Below are 19184 nucleotides of genomic sequence, written 5' to 3'. Positions count from 1 at the left end.
CATCTACAGTTACTACAATTACAATTAAAGCTGTTTCAAAGTACTTCATTGTTGAAATCAACCACATTTGTGAACACATTAATTTAGGCATCTTGCTTAAACGTACAAATAAATTGAAGTAAAAATAATTTTGGACTCAATTAGAAATAAATTCATGTGTGACACAATGCCAAAAAATGTTACCAAAGGAATTAATGTGTTGTTCTGTAGTGCCATTGGCCTGTGGATCACTGGAAGTGTAAGTGTATTCAACCATTCTTACAGTCCATCATCCTCTTGACTTGTCACTTGACAGGCATGGTAGTGTAGCAGTTAGCGTAACACTTTACAGCGCCAGAGACCCTGGTTCAATTCTGGCCACTGTCTGTAAGGAGTTTGTACGTTCTCCCCGTGGGTTTCTTCCGGGTGCTCCGGTTTCCTCCCACATTCCAAAAACATACGGGTTAAGAAGTTGTGGGTATGCTATGTTGGTGACAGAAACATGGTGACACATGCGGGCTGCCCCCAGAACATTATGCAAAAGATACATTTCACTGTGTGTTTCGATATACGTGTGACTAATAAAGATATCTTATCTTATGAAGGACTTTGGGGATTCAGAAGAGATGCTACCAAATTTATTCATGCTGACGTACTTCCAATGGGCTCTTGAGATCAGTGGATTTACAAATAGAGCAACATTATATTATACAACACAAATAGACAAATGCTGTAAAAATTTATGCATGTGCAGGCTTGCCTCTTCGGAACCACCCCAGATGCATTTATAAATGAGGGCTAATATTCCTTTAAATCAGCAAATGTCTCAACTCTCAGACACAAGTAAACCCTGTTCACATTTAGTACTGTATATTTACATCAGAAACACTACCAATGCCATCCTTACAAAAGATCCAGTCAATGAAATTCCAGCAGGGCAGGTTAGGGAACCCAATTTGCTAATTATTGTTAGCTGCTTGGCTAAATTATGCTACTGGTTAAAATTTTAAGTTTCAAGAGCAGCAGAACATCACAAAACCCAATTTAAAATTTACTAAGCAAGTGAATTATCCACACGTTCTTTGAAACAAAAAGATGATGTCTTTTACTGAAGCCCTCGAGCAGAAAAGATCACATCTCTTTAAATCAACCTAATATTTAATAGATGAGTTTTGGGTACACTTTCTTTTAAGAATTTCAAAAAAAGCATTTTTTTTTAAATAGAGGTAGCACCAAGCTTCAAAAGAAGGTAAATATTTAAAAAGCATACCATTTCAAAATGTAATTTTCAACCATCGCAGTTTTAATATCATTGGTTATATTTCCAAAGTACAGTAACAGTGTAAGTCAGTGGTGCAGAACTTTCTTGTTGAGAAGGCAAAGTCAACAATCCTAAATACTTAGGACCAGTGACGAGAGTGCAGAGGTTTCAAACTTCCTGAGCAGTCTCTGCAGCTGTCAATCTGACTACACTCAAACTTTGGATACATCAAAGTCCTAGAAAGGAGTATCAATTTCCGGTAACTAAATCTGCATCCGGTCTAATCTAGTCCTGGTTTAGTTCTTGACTTTTTCTTTCTTAAGGAAATCAGAGAAAATCAACCTGGTTGTTTGACCAAATTATTGGCATCGTCTTAACATGTGCTGTACTAAAGGGGAATCAGTACATGTTCTATTCTTAGATTTCCAGAAGGTATTTGATAAGGTTTTGTATCAACGATTATTGTAGATAATGAAAGTTCATGATGCAGGAGGTAACATTGGCATAGATGGAAGATTAGCTGGATAACAGTAAATAGAGTAGGTATAAACTGTCTTTTTCTGGTTGGCAAGATATAACAAATGGCATCCCTCAGGGGTGTGTGTTGGGGCCTCAACTTCTAACAATTTACGTAACTGACTGGGATAAAGTCACCTATTTCATTTGTATCACAGCAAAAGGAGACCAAGTTGTGAAGAAGACACAAAGCAACTACAAAGGGATAGCAATAGGATAAGCAAGGGAACAAACATCATGCAAATGGACAACGAAGTGGAAAAATGTGAGATTGTCCATTTTGGCAAATAAAAGCATCCTATCTAAATGGTATGTGATTGCAGAGCTCAAAGATGCAGAGGAACCTGGGCACCCTAGTGCATGATTCACAGAAGTCTGATATACAGATACAGCAAGTCATTAGAAAAGCCAAATAGAATGTTATGGTTTATTGCTAGAGGAATCAAACAAAAGGTTATACCTCAGATATATGGGACACTGATGGGATCACATCAGGAGTACAGACAGTTCCAGAGTTATGCAAGGGTTCCCTTCCTGAGAACCATCCATGAGCCAACTTCACCGTGTCAGAAACATCCGTTTTCTATAGAAGCCTATATCGTATCGCTCTACATACACTTGCTATAGTTCTTTCATTTCATTGAATAATCACCCTAACACTACCCATGATTAACTAATAGAATATTGAGTCATTAATGAATAACTTGACCTTTTTTTAATCATCAGCTTGGAAAGTGCTTTAAAAATGTATGGGAGGATTTGCAAAAGTCGGATTTCCACAAGTCAGGTCATTTATAATCCAGGGGAGCCCCTTTATTGTGCACAGTATTGGTCTCCTTATTTAATGAAGGATGCTAATGCATCAGTAGTAGTTTAGGGAAGGTTCACTGGACTAATACTTGGAATGTGCAGATTATCTCATAAATTTAGACACGCTCAGCTTACATTTGCTGGAGTTTGAGAGGCTCTTGATTTAAATGTACAAGATTCTGAGGGGGTCTTAATAAGGTGGATGTGGAAAGTACATTTCCTCTTGTGAGGGAATCTGGAACTAAGGATCACTCTTAAAAATAACGGGGTACTCATTTGTCAGAGACAAGATGAAATGATTTCCCTCAGAAGATCTAGGGTCATTGGAACTCTGTTCCCCTTGTTCTTTGAGGAAGAAAGTCTTTGCATATTTTAAGTCAGAAGTAGATAGGTACTTGGTAAGCAAGGAAGTGAAGGTCACCGCAGGTAGATGGGAATGCAGATTTGAGGTTACAATTAGATCAGCCACAATCTCATTGAATGGTGAAGCAGGCTTGAAGGTCGGAGTGGCCTACTCTTGTATCTAGTTTCTATGTATTTAAAATATATTTAATTCTTTAAAGCACTAGAAAATATTTTAAAGAATTAAATATATTTAAATACATATTCTTATGTTTTTATATTTTATAAATATAAGTACACAAGAAATAGGAGCAGGAGGAGGCCATCTGGCCCGTCGAGCCTACTCCGCCATTCAATAAGATCATGGCTGATCTGGCCGTAGACTCAGCTCCACCTGCCTGCCTTTTCCCCATAACCCTTAATTCACCATGACATTATCTCCTGCACCATCACTGACCTCATCACCTTGGGAGATTCCACCCCCCCCCCCCCCCCAGCTACAAACATGATAGTCCCGCAACCAAGGACTGCCCGCTTCTAGCTCCTCCCCAAAATCCACAAGAGGGACTGTCCGGCAGACCTATTGTCTACATATGCTCTTGCTCCACGGAGCTCGTATCCTTGTACCTGGACACTATCTTGTCCCCCCGGTCCACACCCTTCCCAACATGCCAGTGATGCATCGCACACTCTCCAGCTCTTCCATGGCTTTAAGTTCTCTGGCATGCACAACTTCATCTTCACCATAGACGTCCAGTGCCTATATACCTTCATTCCCCATCATGACAGCCTCACCACCCGCTGCTTCTTTCTTAACCGGAAACAGAACCAGTCCCCTTCCACTAACACTCTCCTCCACCTGGCTGAACTTGTCATCACCCTAAACAACTTCACTTTCCATTCCTCTCACTTTCTACAGACCAAGGGCATAGCTATGGGAACTCACATGGGTCCCAGCTATGCCTGCCTCTTCATTGGCTGATTTGAACAGTCTCTATTCCAAGCCTACTCTAGCCCCATTCCTCAACTCTTTCTCTGCTGTATCAACGACTGCATTGGTGCCACCCACCTCTTGTACCTGTGCGGAACGTGACAGTTTCATAAATTTCGCCACTAATTTTCACCCTGCTCTCCATGTCACTTGGACTATCTCTGACACCCCTCTGTCCTTCCTCGATCTTTCTGTCTCCATCTCAGGAGATTCCTTATCCACCAACATCTTCTACAAATCCACTGATGCCCACAGCTACCTTGATTACAGTTCCTCCCACCTTGTCTCTTGCAAGGATGCTATCCCTTTTTCTCAATTTTTCTGCCTCCACTGCATCTGCTCCGTGATGAGGCTTTCCACTCCAGGACATTCGAGGCTTCAAACTTCTTTTCTAACCGGGGCTTTCCCGACTGTGGTCGGGAGAGCTCGCACCCGTATCTCTGCCATTTCCCGCACCTCCGCTCCCACCCCCACCCCTCCCAGACCCAACACGGATAGGGTCTCCCTTATCCTCACATTTCATCCCACCAGCCTACGTATCCAACACATCATTCTCTGCCACTTCTGCCATCTCCAATGGGATCCCACTACCAAGTATACTTCCCCTCCCCACCTCTCTCTTTCTGCCTTTTGAAGGGACTCCTGTAACCACGATCAGTCACTTCAACTAACCCCCTCACCCCCCCCCCCCCACCACCATCACAGCAGATATGTCAGTGCTTGGCCTCCTCCACTGCCAGAAGAATTTCAAGTGCAAACTAGAGGAACGGCACCTCATTTCCTGCCTTGGAACCTTGAAGCCTAAAGGCATGAACATTGAATTCTCCCACTTTAAGTAATCCCCACCCCCGTTCCCCACACACCCCCCGTACCATGCTTCTCTTTCCAAGACTTTTTTTTACCCTTTTTCCTTCCTCTCCTTACCTTTGACCTATCCCTCGGTGGATCTGCTCTCCCCTCCTCCCCCGCACCTGCCTATCACTATCTACCAATCACCACCCTGTGCCCACCCCACCTCCCCTCTTTTGTCCACCTATCACTGCTCTGCTTTTCCCTTCTATGTAATGGGCTTTGCCTTTTACTATCTTCAGTCCTGAAGGGTCCTGACCCGAAACATTGGCTGCCTGCTTTTCTCCATGGATGCTGCTCTCAAGTCCCTCTGCACAACAGCATGCTGCAATCCTTCACTATTTATACAATAATATGACCTTCTATTTTTCCTTCCAAAGTGGATGACCTCACATTTACCAACATTGTACTCCATCTGCCAGACCCTTGCCCACTCACTTAACCTATCTATATCTCTCTGCAGACTCTCCTCATGCTCCACACAATTTACTTTCCCACTCAATTTAGTGTCATCAGCAAACTGAGATATGCTACACTCAGTCCCTCTTCCAAATCGTTAATGTAGATCGTGAACAGTTGCGGGCCAGGCACCGACCCCTGTCACACCTCACTCACCACTGATTGCCAATCAGAGAAACACCCATTTATCCCAACTCTCTGCCTTCTATTGGTTAACCAAGCCTCTATCCATGCTAATACATTACCCCCAACTCCATGCATCCTCATCTTATGGACAAGTCTTTTATACAGCACCTTATTGAATGCCTTCTGGAAATCCAAGTATACAACATCCACCTGTTCCCCCTCTATCCACTGCACTCATTATATTCTCAAAGAACTCCAGTAAATTTGTCAAACAGGACCTGCCCTTCTTGAATCCATTCTGCGTCTACCTGATGGAACCACTTCTATCGGATGTCTCGCCATTTCTTTCTTAATGATAGTTTCAAGCATTTTCCCGACTACAGACGTTAAGCTAACTGACCTATAGTTACCTGCACTTTGCCTACATCCTTTTATAAACAGTGGCGTGACATTCGCTGTCTTCCAATCTGCCGGGACACGCCCAGAATCCAGAGAATTTTGGTAAATTTTCACAGATGTCTCTACTACTTCCATTTCTTTCAGTACCCTGAGATTGCATTCCATCAGGACCAGGAGACTTGTCTACCTTCAAATGGTAGATTTGATTCCAATCACTGACAACCACCTTGCAACTCCCCAATCCAGAAAGTATTGCAAGTGCAGATATGTAAGTTCACTCTTCACCAAGGCAACCCAATAAGAACTGTGCCACAAACCAAATGTACATTGAGAAAACTATTTACAGCATTGATGCACAAAGTTCAAATCAATGACTGTAAAAATCATACCTACTAGGTGCCAAAGTTTTCTGTTACAAGTACTTCAATATTCCTGAAGACTAAGTATGTAATCACAAGAGGATAGTAATAAATTGCAGACATGTCAGAACATTGGTATCCTGCATGAATTTAGAATAATTCTTATTTCTGCAGTGGACAGGAAATGATCAGTGACACGTCTTTTAAGAGGTTGCCTTTAAACAGTGTAGTGTTGCTGTAGAGTTCTGGGATGCGTGATGATTAAAACTCTTGGCCCTACTCACTACACACCTGGTTCACTCTCAGCATTACTTCTGTGATCTGTGTGACAACACAGACAGCCCTGCCTGCAGAACCATGATCTCACTGGCTAAAGCTGCGACTACTGAGTCAATTCTCTGATAGCTGCTACTGTCACCAGTAATTGCGATGTTAAAAAGTTATTTCCACACTGTGGCAAAACTTCTTACATAATAGGATTAGAATTCTGCATAAACCCAACCTCCACTAATACCTTAGTTGCTTCTTTGAAAATGATTCAAACAAAAACTCTCTTATACCCCTGAAAGTGTTACCAGGATATCCTGGATTTTGAATGACCTAACAAATTCAAATGGAAATATGCAAACAGAATGACTAAGTGTACAGATCAACTGATAAATTGCACTCTTTACATTCTATGCAAGCATTTCATTCAATCCTGGAATTAACAACCTGCAGCTCAGGAGGTGCGTACGGCCTTGGGTTACATGCAGTTACTAAACCCTGGCCAACAGAAACCCTTTTTGTCACTAACCACACCGGCACAACATGGCACCTGCAGTCCACATGACCCCACAAGGTCCACTTCTGCGCTCACTTGAAGTCACTTGCTACACTGCTGACTTGACCACACGGTTACCGACAGCTCCCAGGAATTCCAAGGAGAACCCAAACTCTTTAAAAGAAGCCACCTCAATGACATCTGGCAGAAGCATGTGGAAATGGGCAGAAGCATTGTGGTAGCCAAAGACAGGAGGCCAGACCCGTGCCTTTCCTCACCAATCCCCCACTGTCCACCCAGGTCCCCAGGGAACCGAGTCTGACTTGTATAGTGACAAACCTGTGCCTATTATTGAAGTATTCTACTTGTGCCTGCAGGTCTTACCCTGGAACTAAATGCAATTTCAAAGAGCTGTTTTCAAATGATCAGAATAGGTTGCAAGATTTTTTTGAATCACCGTGGCCTTCCTCTCAGACTTTACTACTAAAACAGAGACATGAACTTGAGAAACTCCAAGATAAAGATGAATATAAAATATAGTGGTTATCAATGTTGAACAGGAAGGAAATACATTCAGCTTCATGTTTAAGGGAATTAAATATAAAAAAAGTAGTTTTTTCTGAATGGCTTGGAGTGTTGCCTTTAGTGTTTACCTCCAAATGTAGAATTGGCCTTTGCCTCAAGTCGAAGTGACAAATGACTTTTCAGTCCATTCAAATAAAAAGACGTCTGTCACACCAGAGGGAAGCTTAACTTCTTTTTAAAAGAACCAAAATGATGCAGATTCTGGGAATCTGAAATACGACAGAAAATTCCAGAAATACCAAAGTCAGCTAAGCATCCTGGAGAGAGAAGAGAAGCCATCTCCCTGAACCTTAACCTTGTTTGCTGCCTGGCATGCTGAGTTTTAAGGAGATGTTGAGCTCATTGATTAGTTGGAATAAAGCACCAGAGATTCAGTGAGGGGAGCAGCAAGATCCACAGCATGTGTCTTTAAATGCGACCAACTGTGTTTATGAAGGTGCCTTCAGAAGTGTTTTGACAAAGGGGTTGATACCACTTAGCTAGAAAATACTAAATCTGTTTTATTACTTGATTATTGACATTGTATGCATTGCAGTTCTTAACAAATTTTAAAAAGCTCTTGTTATTTGGCTTAAAGACTCCTGATCTAAATTGCCCAAGTGGCATAACATTCTATTCCTTTCCACCCAAGATGCTTGTATGGTTTCCCCTTAAATGCATTTTCTTCTTCTTGGGCATTCCCTTGGGATCGAGGATGACTTGCCTCCACTCCAGTTTTGTGGATTCTGAAGTGACTGATAATGCCAACATGGAAAAAGCAGATTGGTCCATAGATTGAGGTGACTGGTGGGCTAGGCAGGTGGGTAGTTTGAGGTTGCATACTCCTGATGTTTACATAGGGCTTCTGCATACTCTTGATGCACGGACACAAGGTTCTCTCTACCATTTGAAATGTTCCTTCACCATGAATGGTGAGGGGCCAGGGATTGCTAGGAATCATTGGGAATCAAAATTTGTATAACTATGTTGGAATTGCTCATAGCTTTCTGAGAAGCAACAACACCTTGAAGGCAAACAGGTTGCTGAATGTCTTTAATGCAACATCTTGAAATTTTATTTTAAAGTTTCCCATCTTTGTGCTCTTCAAAATGAGAGATGTTAGGGAAAGAATTATACATTCCAGAGTTATTAAACAACCTGTGTTACCAAAGTTAAATTAGCACAATAAATGCTGAAAAGTGTCCTTCACCGTACCCCATCCCTGAAGACAGTTTTTCTATTTTCCTACATCAGCCATCCTATGGCTTCTAAGCAAGGTTTATGTCAAATTAGGGACAGTTATGATCTGTGGGTCCTTGCTGATTAGAAATTTGACAAGATAGTGAAACACGCGAGATCCTGAAGGGATTTGACAGGCTGGATTCACAGAGAATGTTTCCTCTGGAGGGAAAATCCACAAGACAGTGTTGTCTCAGAAGAGGTTGCCCATTTTAAGACAGTGGTGAGGAGGAATATCTTCCCTCAAGAACTGCAAGAGCTTGGAAGCTGAGTTGTTAAAGCAACTGACACATCACTATTTTACTTTACTTTATTCGGTCACCAGTCAAAGAGGTAATAATCGGCAAGAGACAGAGTGGAAGTAGAAAACAGAGATTGTTAAGAGAAGACCACATTGAAGTCTCCCATATCATACATGGCTGGACTATAATGCTCCAATTAGTCAAGCAAGTCATAACCATATGTAATCTAAAAAATTAAGGCACAGCATATATCAGGTCTCAAATTTCCGAGATGAGTCACTGCCTTCAGTGAGGAAAACAATTCAGAGATAATGTAAAATCGCTGTTTTGATAGAGAACATATATTTAAACCACTATTACAATGAACAGAAACATAGTTTGAAAACAAAAGGATTTTAAAATTTTAAAAAAATTACAGGCCAGTGAGCCTGACATCAGTAGTGGGTAAATCATTGGAAGGTGTTCTGAGAGATAGGACATATAAGTATTTGGACAGTTAAGGGTTGATTAAGGATAGTCAGCATGGCTTTGTGCGTGGTAGATCGTGTTTAACGAATCTTGTAGAATTTTTTTGAGGAGGTCACTAAGAAAGTAGATGAAGGTAAGGCTGTGGATGTTGTCTACGTGGACTTTAGCAAGGCCTTTGACAAGGTCCCACATGGGAGATTAGTTCAGAAGGTTCAGTCAATGGGTATCCATGGAAAGGTTGTAAACTGGATTCGAAATTGGCTGAGTGGGAGAAGACAGAGAGTGGTTGTGGATGGTTGTTTCTCAGATTGGAGGCCTGTGACTAGTGGTGTGCCTCAGGGATCTGTGTTGGGGCCATTATTGTTTGTTGTATATATCAATGATCTAGAAGATAATGTGGTAAATTGGATTAGTAAATTTGCGGATGACACTAAGATTGGAGGTGTAGTGGACAGCGAGGAAGGTTTTCAAAGCTTGCAGAGGGATCTGGACCAAATGGAAAAATGGTCCAGAAAATGGCAGATGGAATTTAATGCAGGCAGGTGTGAGGTGTTGCATTTTGGAAGGACAAATCAAGGGAGGACATATACAGTAAATGGTAGGGCACTGAGGAGTGCAGAGGAACAAAGGGATCTGGGAGTTCAGATACATAATTCCCTGAAAGTAGAGTCACAGGTAGACAGGGTTGTAAAAAAGGCTTTTGGCATCCTGGCATTTATAAATCAAAGTATTGAGTATAGGAGTTGGAATGTTTTGGTGAGGTTGTATAAGTCATTGGTGAGACCAAATTTAGAATATTGTGTGCAGTTCTGGTCGCCGAACTACAGGAAGGATGTCAGTAAGATTGAAAGAGCGCAGAGGAGATTTACAAGAATGTTGCCGGGTCTTCAGGAGTTGAGTTACAGGGAAAGACTGAGCATGTTAGGACTTTATTCCTTGGAACGGAGAAGAATGAGGGGAGATATGATAGAGATTTACAAAATGATGAGGGGCATAGACAGAGTTAATGCAAGTAGGCTCTTTCCACCTAGATTAGGAGAGATAAGTACGAGAGGACATGGCTTTAGGGTGAAAGGGGAAAGGTTTAGGGGGAACATTAGAGGGAACTTCTTCACTCAAAGAGTGGTGGGAGTGTGGAATGGGCTTCCATCTGATGTGGTAAATGCGGGCTCGCTCTTAACTTTTAAGAGTAAATTGGATAGATACATGGACGAGAGAGGTCTGGAGGGGTATGGGCTGGGGGCAGGTAAATGGGACTAGCAGAATAATGTTTCGGCACAGACTAGAAGGGCCGAATGGCCTGTTTTCTGTGCTGTAGTTTTCTATGGTTCTAAATGATTTTCATATTACTGACACAACTATGCATTATTCAGATATTTAGTTAAGAGCAAATTTTGAAAATAATCAGTCATCTCCCAGATAACCCAAGCACAAATCAGGGCATTCAAGAAGTCTAGTTCAAAATCTAACCAAAAAAGGTTTAGATAAAATTTTTTAAAAGAATCAAAAACCTAATAATAGACTCCTGATTTTGGGGTTTACTTTTAATCAAATGCAAATCAATGAAAATTTACAACACAGGACACCATTCATCACATCAAGTTTGTGTCTGTTTAAAATCTAACAAAATATTAACCTACCTAGATCCGTAGGTTTCATGAGATCATCTAAAATTTCGTAGAATGGCAATTTTGTTAATCGCACTTTAGACTTTGTATCATCTTTTCCTGGGTGACAAATTGGAACTGACGTTCTTGCATTCAGGGCTGCTTCTGAAGAATGCAAAGGAAATGTTGGTGCAGACAGAAGCTGTTGACTCTGTGCATTTGAAGCTGAACTGTTCCGCTGAGCATGCAAGTCTTGGATCTTCTTTAAAATCTCCGATGAGCAGTTGGTCCTGACCAGCTGTAATGCCCGTGACACCAATTCATGTTTCATCCCACTTTTGTTACGTCCTGCAAACCTTAAAAGTGCTTGAAGCTCAGATATCCTAAAGCCCAGGATCATGTTCTTTTTTAGGGGCCAGAGAAAAAAAGAATAAACAAGGTTATTAATATAGTTAATTAAGTAATCCTGGTTATTAGCACATTGAAATTACAAAATACACAAACATGAAATAATAGATAAAATAATGAAGCCATGATTTCAAATGATTGAAGGTTTAGATAACATTTTAAAAAAAAATTCTCCCAAACATCCAAGGGTTTGTGAAAGGGATTGAAACCCAACAAGACACTTGATTTTGGGGTAGTTTATCTTTAATTAAATAGTCACTCTATATAGGTCTCTAGTAATTTTATATACCTCCATTAAGTTGCCCCTCAATCTCCTCCAAGAAAAAAGAAAATAACCCTAGCTTATCCAATCTTACCCAAAGCTAAAGTTTTCTCTACTGGCAACATCTCATAAATCTTCTCTCCACCTTGTCTTGTTCTGTTACAAATTTCCTGTAATGTAGTGAACAGAATGTTATGCTAGACTCAAGCTGTGGCCTAACTAGTGTTGTATACTGCTCTAGCATAACTCCTTCCATATATCCATGGCATAAAAGGAGGCCATTCAGCCCATTAACTTTATGCCAGCTTTTCTAGTGTTTCTAAGTGAATGAAGGAAAGCATTCCATATACCATGTTAAATCACCTTACTGCTATTTTAAGGATCTGTAGACATATAATCCAAGGTCCCTCTGTTCCTCCACACCACTCAATATTTATAGTGTATTCTCTTGCCTCATTGCACCTTCCCAAATGCATTACCTCAATTCTATGCATTAATTTCCATTTTCTACTTTTTGCCCAACAGACTACACCACACTATCTATATCTGAAAATAAAAACAGAAAATGCTGGAAGTACTCAGCAGGTAAGGCCACATCTAAGGGAAGAGAAACAGAGTGTCAACTTTTCAGGTTGAAGACCATTCATTAGAACTGGGGAGGAGACCAAAGAAGCTTATTAACCTGCTAGGAGGGTCACTGATCAGATAAAACTGAGGGGACCAGGGGAAAGGCTGTAAATAAGGTTTTCTGGTCAATGAGTGAATGGGAGAAGTTAGAGAGTGAGAATGTCGACAAAAAAAATGTAGGAGTTGAGAAATGCAGAGCAGGAAGACATGTTGAGCAGATCAGGCAGAGCATAAGCAGCTGGCTTATCTCCCTGAGGGGTGAGGGGTGGGGGAAGGAATCCAGAAAAGAAAGGGAAGAGTCAGAGATTGACCATGAGAAGGGTGGTCTAAATCTACATCTTCTTGCAATTCAAAGCATCCATAAACTCCATCACCATTTCCCCCGACATTTAAGTTTAAGTAATGCATACTACAAAGAGCAAGGGACCAAGTACTGAGCGTCGAAGCTATAATATTTGCTGGGTGTTTTTGTGACTGGTAACAACTTTCCAGTCACAGAGACACCCAGAAAATATTACAGCTTGCTTCCTGCTGCTGAACCAATTTTAGATCCAATTTACCACACTCCGAGATCCTATGGGCTTTTACTTTTTTTGATTATCTCCGAGTGGGACACTTGGAAAGATCTATGCAGGCTACACAAAATACCTTTAACAAATCTATTATAACTGTCCGTGACTACCTGTGCCTTTCTAAACAATGGTTTGTACTGTTCCTCAGAATGGATTACAATAAGCTGCAGAGAGTAGTGGACTCAGCCCAATACATCACAGGCACATCCCTCCCCACCATACGTAGCATCTACAGCAGGCGCTGCCTCAAGAAGGCAACATCCATCATCAAAATCCCCACCATCTGGGCCATGCCATCTTCTCTCAGCTACCATTGGGCAGGAGGCAGACAAGCCTGAAGTCCCACACCAACAGGTTCAAGAACAGCTACTTCCCTTCAACCATTTGGTTCTTGAACCAACCGGCACAACCCTAATCACTACAGCTTACTCTAACACTATGACCACTTTGATTACTTTGCACAGAAATTGACTTTTTTTTATTCTAATTGTATTCTTTCTTGTAAAATTGTGTATATTTTATGTTTAGTTTGCTTTTTCTTGTGAATGCTGCTTATATGATGTTTTGTGCCCAAGATGCTGCTGCAAGCAAGTTTTTCCTTTGCACCTGTGCATACATGTATTTGTGCATATGACAATAAACTAAACTTTGACTTTGATTTGCCCACCACTTAAACCAACTGGCCTACGATTACATGGTTTACATCCCTTCCTCTTTTTAAATAACAAGACACTATTAGCAATCCTCAGCATCATTTTTCAATTCTCCCTGGCTACAGGAGTGTTCAAGGCCTCTGTAGTTTCCCCCCCTTCCTTCTTTTAATAGCTAAGAAAGACGTCATCCAGGCCTGGTGATCTATCCATTTTCAAAGCTATTAAGCTGCCTAATAATTCCTCTTTTACTGTATTTATCCCATTCAGAACTCTCACATTTTGCCTCCTTAACAACATCAACATTAATCTCATCTTTAGTGAAGGCAGCTACAATGAATATGAACCACCATATACTCTGTCTCCACACATTAGGAACCTGAAAGCTAGCCAATAAGCTCTGTTCTTTACTTACTGCTTCTCCTTCTCCTTATGTACTTGGAAAACATCTTTGGATTTTCTTTGAATTTTACTTGCCAGTATTTTTATATACCCTCTCTTTGCTTTCTTAAATTTCCCTTTTAATTAATTTCATCCCTGCACTTTCTATACTTTCCCCAAGATTTTCTGCAGTACTACTCAGTGTCTGAGACAAGCTTAGTTTTTATGCTTCATCTTACCCTGGAGACACCTTGTCTTCTAGAGCTCCAGATTGAAGCTTAGTTTTTATGCTTCATCTTACCCTGGAGGCACCTTGTCTTATAGAGCTCCAGATTTGGCAGTCACTTCCCTTTTTGCTGCAGGATCATATTTACCTTGAACCACTTGAATTTCCTTCGAACATGCTGCTAATTTCCCAGACAGATTTGCCTCGAAAGAAAAGTCATCTTTTCTAAAATTCTCATTAGTAGAATTGGTCTTTGCAGAATTTAAAACCTTGATTTCTATTTTCCCTTTTCCATAACTTTGATAAATCCGATCAAATCATGATTACTACCATAAATATTGTTCTACCAATGATACTGCTGCCACCCACCCAGATTGATTTGCTAAAGTTGAATACAAAATGTTTCCCCTGCCATTGAACTTATTACATGTTTGTTAAAAAAATTCTTCAGAGTTAATCTTGTGCTCTCTGTACTTTTATCATTGATTGTACATCGTATATGATGATATTAAGGAAATCAAAATAGGCAAGAACACAAGAAAATAAGAGTTGAATATCTGGACCGTCAAACCTGTCTCGATGTTCAGCATCACCATGGCTGATCTGTCCCAGAATTTTTCCTTTTCAGTGTCAGTTCCCCCATAACCCTCAATTCCATTTCAAATATTTATCCATTTCCTCTTTAAATAGCTCCAATGACCTAGCTCCACAACCCTCTGGGGCACAGAATTTCATCAATCTCTGAGAGAAGAAATTCAAAATTTTAAGTAACTATCCCCTTATCTTGTAATTATATCACCTTGTTTGAAACTCTTTAACTTGTGGAAACATCTTAAATCTACCCTGTCATGTCCTATTATGATCTTAAATGCTTCAATAAGATCACCCCATTCTGCTGAATTCCAAAAACAGATCCAACTTTTTTAGCTGCTGGTGACAGGACGACCACCTCATCCCAAATGTTAGCCTAGTAAATCTCTTTTGGACCAACTCCAATGAGAGTACATTCTTTCCTAAATAAAGGGACCTAAACTGTAAACAGTACTCCGGGTGTGGCCTCAAAAAGCGCCCTGTACAATTGTATCAGTACATCCATATTTCCAAACTCCTTGCAATAAGGGCCAGAATGTCATTTGCCTTCCTAATTGGTAACTTTATTTGATTCATGCACAAGAACACTTTGTATTCTACTTATTTGCAATCTCTCTCCATTTAGATTACAGTCTAATTTCTTTTGATTCCTCTTACTGAAGTGCATGACAACCTCACACTTTTCCACACTAAACTCCATTTGCTATGTTTTCAGCCATTCACTCCACCTTTCTATACCCTGCTGCGGAGTTCAACCATCGTCATTGCAATATGCCCTCTCACCTGTTTTAGTATCATCAGCAAACTTGAATACCTCACACTCTGCCCTTTCCTCCAGGTCATTAATATAAGCAGTAAATAATCAAGGGCTAAGAAATGATCCTTGGAATAATCCACTAGTTTCACTAGGAAATCACAGTTATATGACTGATACCAGAAATTGGAACTTTATCAGTAGTACAAGATGGATTCTTGACCTCACCATCTTGTCTACTTGCAGTGCACTTTCTCTGTAGCTGTGACACTTTATTCTACAATCTGTTATTGTTTTACCTTGTACAACCACGATGCATGCCGTTCATGCAGATCAAGTTTTTCCACTGTACCTCGGTACATGTGACAATAATAAACCAATTCCAATTATCAGCAAGGGATAATTGAAGCATATTTCATAAGTAAACAAGATTTCTTGTAGCAGAGCAAAGCTACTCTTAGCAGATGACATTAGTGGAAGTATTTCTGAAAACATTGAGATGATTACTACATGGGTGTACACAAGAGTGTACATTAAATAATGCTCCTGCTAAATCTGCAAGAATGCCATCTCAATAATAATGTAATAAAACCCCAGTACATTATATTTAAAAGTATAACTTTTAATCATATATCGTCAATTGCGCACCAAGGATTTGAAGCTGCCATGGTCACAATGTCCTGCACAATTGGTCAATCTTTCCACAACTGTCATCCAAAGCTATTCCCTGAGTGAATTTGAAGCATTACAGCTTAAAGTGTTTTTTCAATAAAACTTTAAATATCATTTAGAATGATTAAGTGATAAAGAAAATTCAAGCCCAAGGTTTTATCTCCCAACTACAATCATGTTTGGAATGTAATATACTGAACATCTAATAAACACTACGAAATTTTCAGAGACATTTCAGATCTGGAGAAACAAAAGACTGCAGATGCTGGTATCTAGATGAAAAACACAATGATGCTGGAGGAACTCAGCAGGCCAGGCAGCACCCATGGAGAAAAGCAGGTGGTCAACGTTTTGGGTCAGGACCGAAGATCGGAAAAGGGGAAGCCCAATATATAGTTGGGAAAAGCAGAGCAGTGATAGGTGGACAAAAGAGGGGAGGTGGGGTGGGCACAAGGTGATGATAGGTAGATGCAGGTAAGAGATAGTTCTAGGCAGGTGCGAGGGAGGAGGGGAGAGCAGATCCACTGGGGGATGGGTCAAAGTTGAGGAGGGAATAAGGGAGGGGGAAGAAAAAAAGAGAGTTAGACTAGGAAAAGGAAGAAGAGGCATGGTATGGTGTGGTGTGATTCAATGTTCATGCCATTAGGCTGCAAGGTTCCAAGACAGAAAATGAGGTGCTGTTCCTCCAGTTTGCGCTTGGAATTCTCCTGGCAGTGGAGGAGGCCGAGGACTGACATATCTGTGATAGTGTGGGAGGGGGAGTTGGAGTTGAAGTGACTGGCAGTGGGAAGATGCAGATCACATGCAGATGCATCTCAGATCTGTATTTAAAGTAAAACTCTGATAATCCACTATCCAACCATTCAGAAATCCCAATGATTTGGCATCTGGTTCACTTGCTAATGTTTGCCATGTGCTCCCCTCTAACTTGCTGGAGCTCCAATTCCCACACTCGCATTAAATTTATCAGGGCTCAGGTTCCTGCACTCCTTTTAAACTTACCTGATTCACTGGGAAATTCATTTTAATACAATGAAACAGTAAAGTGAATTAAAACGTGTTGGGGGTAATCATATGGAACCGCATCCAATAATCCGGAAAAACGGCTGATCCGGCACCAACCCAGTGTGCCGGATTATCGGAGTTTTGCCATTGACGAACTGTTATCGGATTTTAAACATTGCAATGGCACAATAATTGCACAAAAACCATTCCACCCCTCAGGACGAAGTCGGTCTCTTTCCTTATCCTTCCCTCCCGAAACAACCGGGGAAAGCCTTTGGCGGGAAATTTAAGAACACACCAAAAAAAAACCCGGGACTGAGCACGGGAAGGGGGGCACTCACCCCCGAAGCACCTTCAGGAAGAATAATATTTAAAAAAAATAAAAACCAGAACTCATCCAGACCCCTGCCACCCTCCTGACGCGACCGCTGGCTCTGCCCCGACACCGCCGTGAGCACACCGAGCCGTCACCCGGTTACCTTGGCCGCCCTTCTTTCCGCCATGTTTTGTTCCCGTCTCTTCCCCGAGCCCCGCTCTCGGCGGCGAGCCCCGCGCAGAATCACTCCGCCCCGGCCGAGCAGCCAATCAGCGAGCGGCAATCTGTCGAGCGCCGGGCCGCCAACGGCTGCGGGAGTTTAAAGGAGAACCGGCGGGCCGGCGAGCGGCAGCCCCGCGGGTAATGTGCTCGGTGCGGCGTGGCCGCGCTCAAATACCTCGCTCTCCGTCCCAGACATCGAGCAAGGGTCAGCAAGAGCAAAGCAACCCGTCAGCCTATAGGTCCATCTGATTTTTTCTTCTAACTGAATCTGTGAGGCAGTGGGTTCTCTGACCGACCAGGGGCGTCGAGTTGAGGTCGGTATTGGTTTATTATTGTCACTTGTACCGCGGTACAGTGAAAAACTTGTCTTGCATACCGACCGTACAGGTCAATTCATTACACAGTGCAGTTACATTGGGTTAGTACAGAGTGCATTGAGGTAGTACAAGTAAAAACAACAACAGTATAAAGTGTCACAGCTACAGAGAAAGTGCAGTGCAATAAGGTGCAAGGTCATAACTCTCTCTCCCAGCCCTGCAGCAGGGGGATCCCAGAGTAAAGTATGTTTGGTGCTGGAAATCTGTTGTGTAATACAGAAAGTGCTTAAAAACACCCCAGGTGGGTAGAGTGAGTGGAGAGAGAAATGGCTCTCTAACCCTGCCTCTGTCTCCACAGATACTGACTGGCCTGAGTGTTGCCAGCCTTTTCTGTTTTTATTTCAGATTTCCATCATCTGCATTACTTTAATTTTCCATTTCTTGGAGGTAAAATGGAGATAACTTTTTTTAAACTACATTTTCCATTCAGCCATCACAGGGTGTACCATCATTTTGGGCAGGCTGCTAAGGAAAATGGGACCCAAACTGCTTTTGGCACCATTGTTTTCCTACTTCCCTTTCTACATATTGCAGGGACCAATCCCTTCGTGACTCCCTGGTTCACTCTTCCATTCCCAGCAATCAGCCCCTTCTTGCAGCACTCTCCCATGCAACTGCAGGTGATACAACACTTCCCTCCCCACCATCCAGGGACCCAGTCTTTCCAGGTGAAGTAGGTGATTCACTTACACTTCTTCCAGTCAAGTGTACTGCATTTGGTTTCACAATGTGGTGTCCTCATTGGAGAATTTTGCATTCTCCTCTCTGGAGAAATCAAATGCAAACAGGTGAACACGTTGCAGACCACCGGTGTTCAATCTGCAGTGGCAACCCTGAGCTCCCTGTTGTCTACTACTTTCATTCTCCATCCCAGTCCCACTCTAATCTGACAGTATGTGGCCTCCTACACCGTTAAAATGAGGCCAACACAAGCTTGAGGAACATCACCTCATCTGTGTGGCCACATTGTAACCTTCTGAACTCATAATGAATTCTACAACTTCAAGTAATCAAGTTACTTGATTTCTCTGTCTATATCAGTTGTTCATCTGTGATAGTGGCTCAGTTTGCTTTTTTTTGCTTTTTCTCCGGAAGAGGAAGATATGCCCAGTCTAACCCACCGGGCATGTTATCCTGCTCTGCATTT

At 41.6% G+C, this 19184-nt stretch overlaps 1 protein-coding gene across 3 annotated transcripts in view; it reads right to left on the bottom strand.

Moving 5' to 3' along the window:
- Window positions 1–19184, bottom strand: part of LOC127582696 (E3 SUMO-protein ligase PIAS4-like) — a 70090-nt gene that overhangs the window by 26137 nt on the left and 24769 nt on the right. For 2 of the 3 annotated variants that reach the window (XR_007958155.1, XM_052038256.1), the window contains exon 3: window positions 11008–11377. Coding sequence is in view for 2 of the 3 variants with exons in the window: in XM_052038256.1 (XP_051894216.1) it covers window positions 11008–11377 (370 nt within the window). In the remaining variant the exon portion in view is untranslated. Of the gene's footprint in view, window positions 1–11007; window positions 11378–17601; window positions 17743–19184 lie in introns of those variants that run through there. The other variant, XM_052038258.1, reaches the window with a different exon arrangement.

The sequence above is a fragment of the Pristis pectinata genome, chromosome 24 (assembly GCF_009764475.1).
Source record: "Pristis pectinata isolate sPriPec2 chromosome 24, sPriPec2.1.pri, whole genome shotgun sequence".
In the NCBI taxonomy this organism is placed as follows: domain Eukaryota; kingdom Metazoa; phylum Chordata; class Chondrichthyes; order Rhinopristiformes; family Pristidae; genus Pristis; species Pristis pectinata.
The sequence above is the reverse complement of the archived record's forward strand: the minus strand, read 5'-3'. Positions and strand labels throughout refer to the sequence as shown.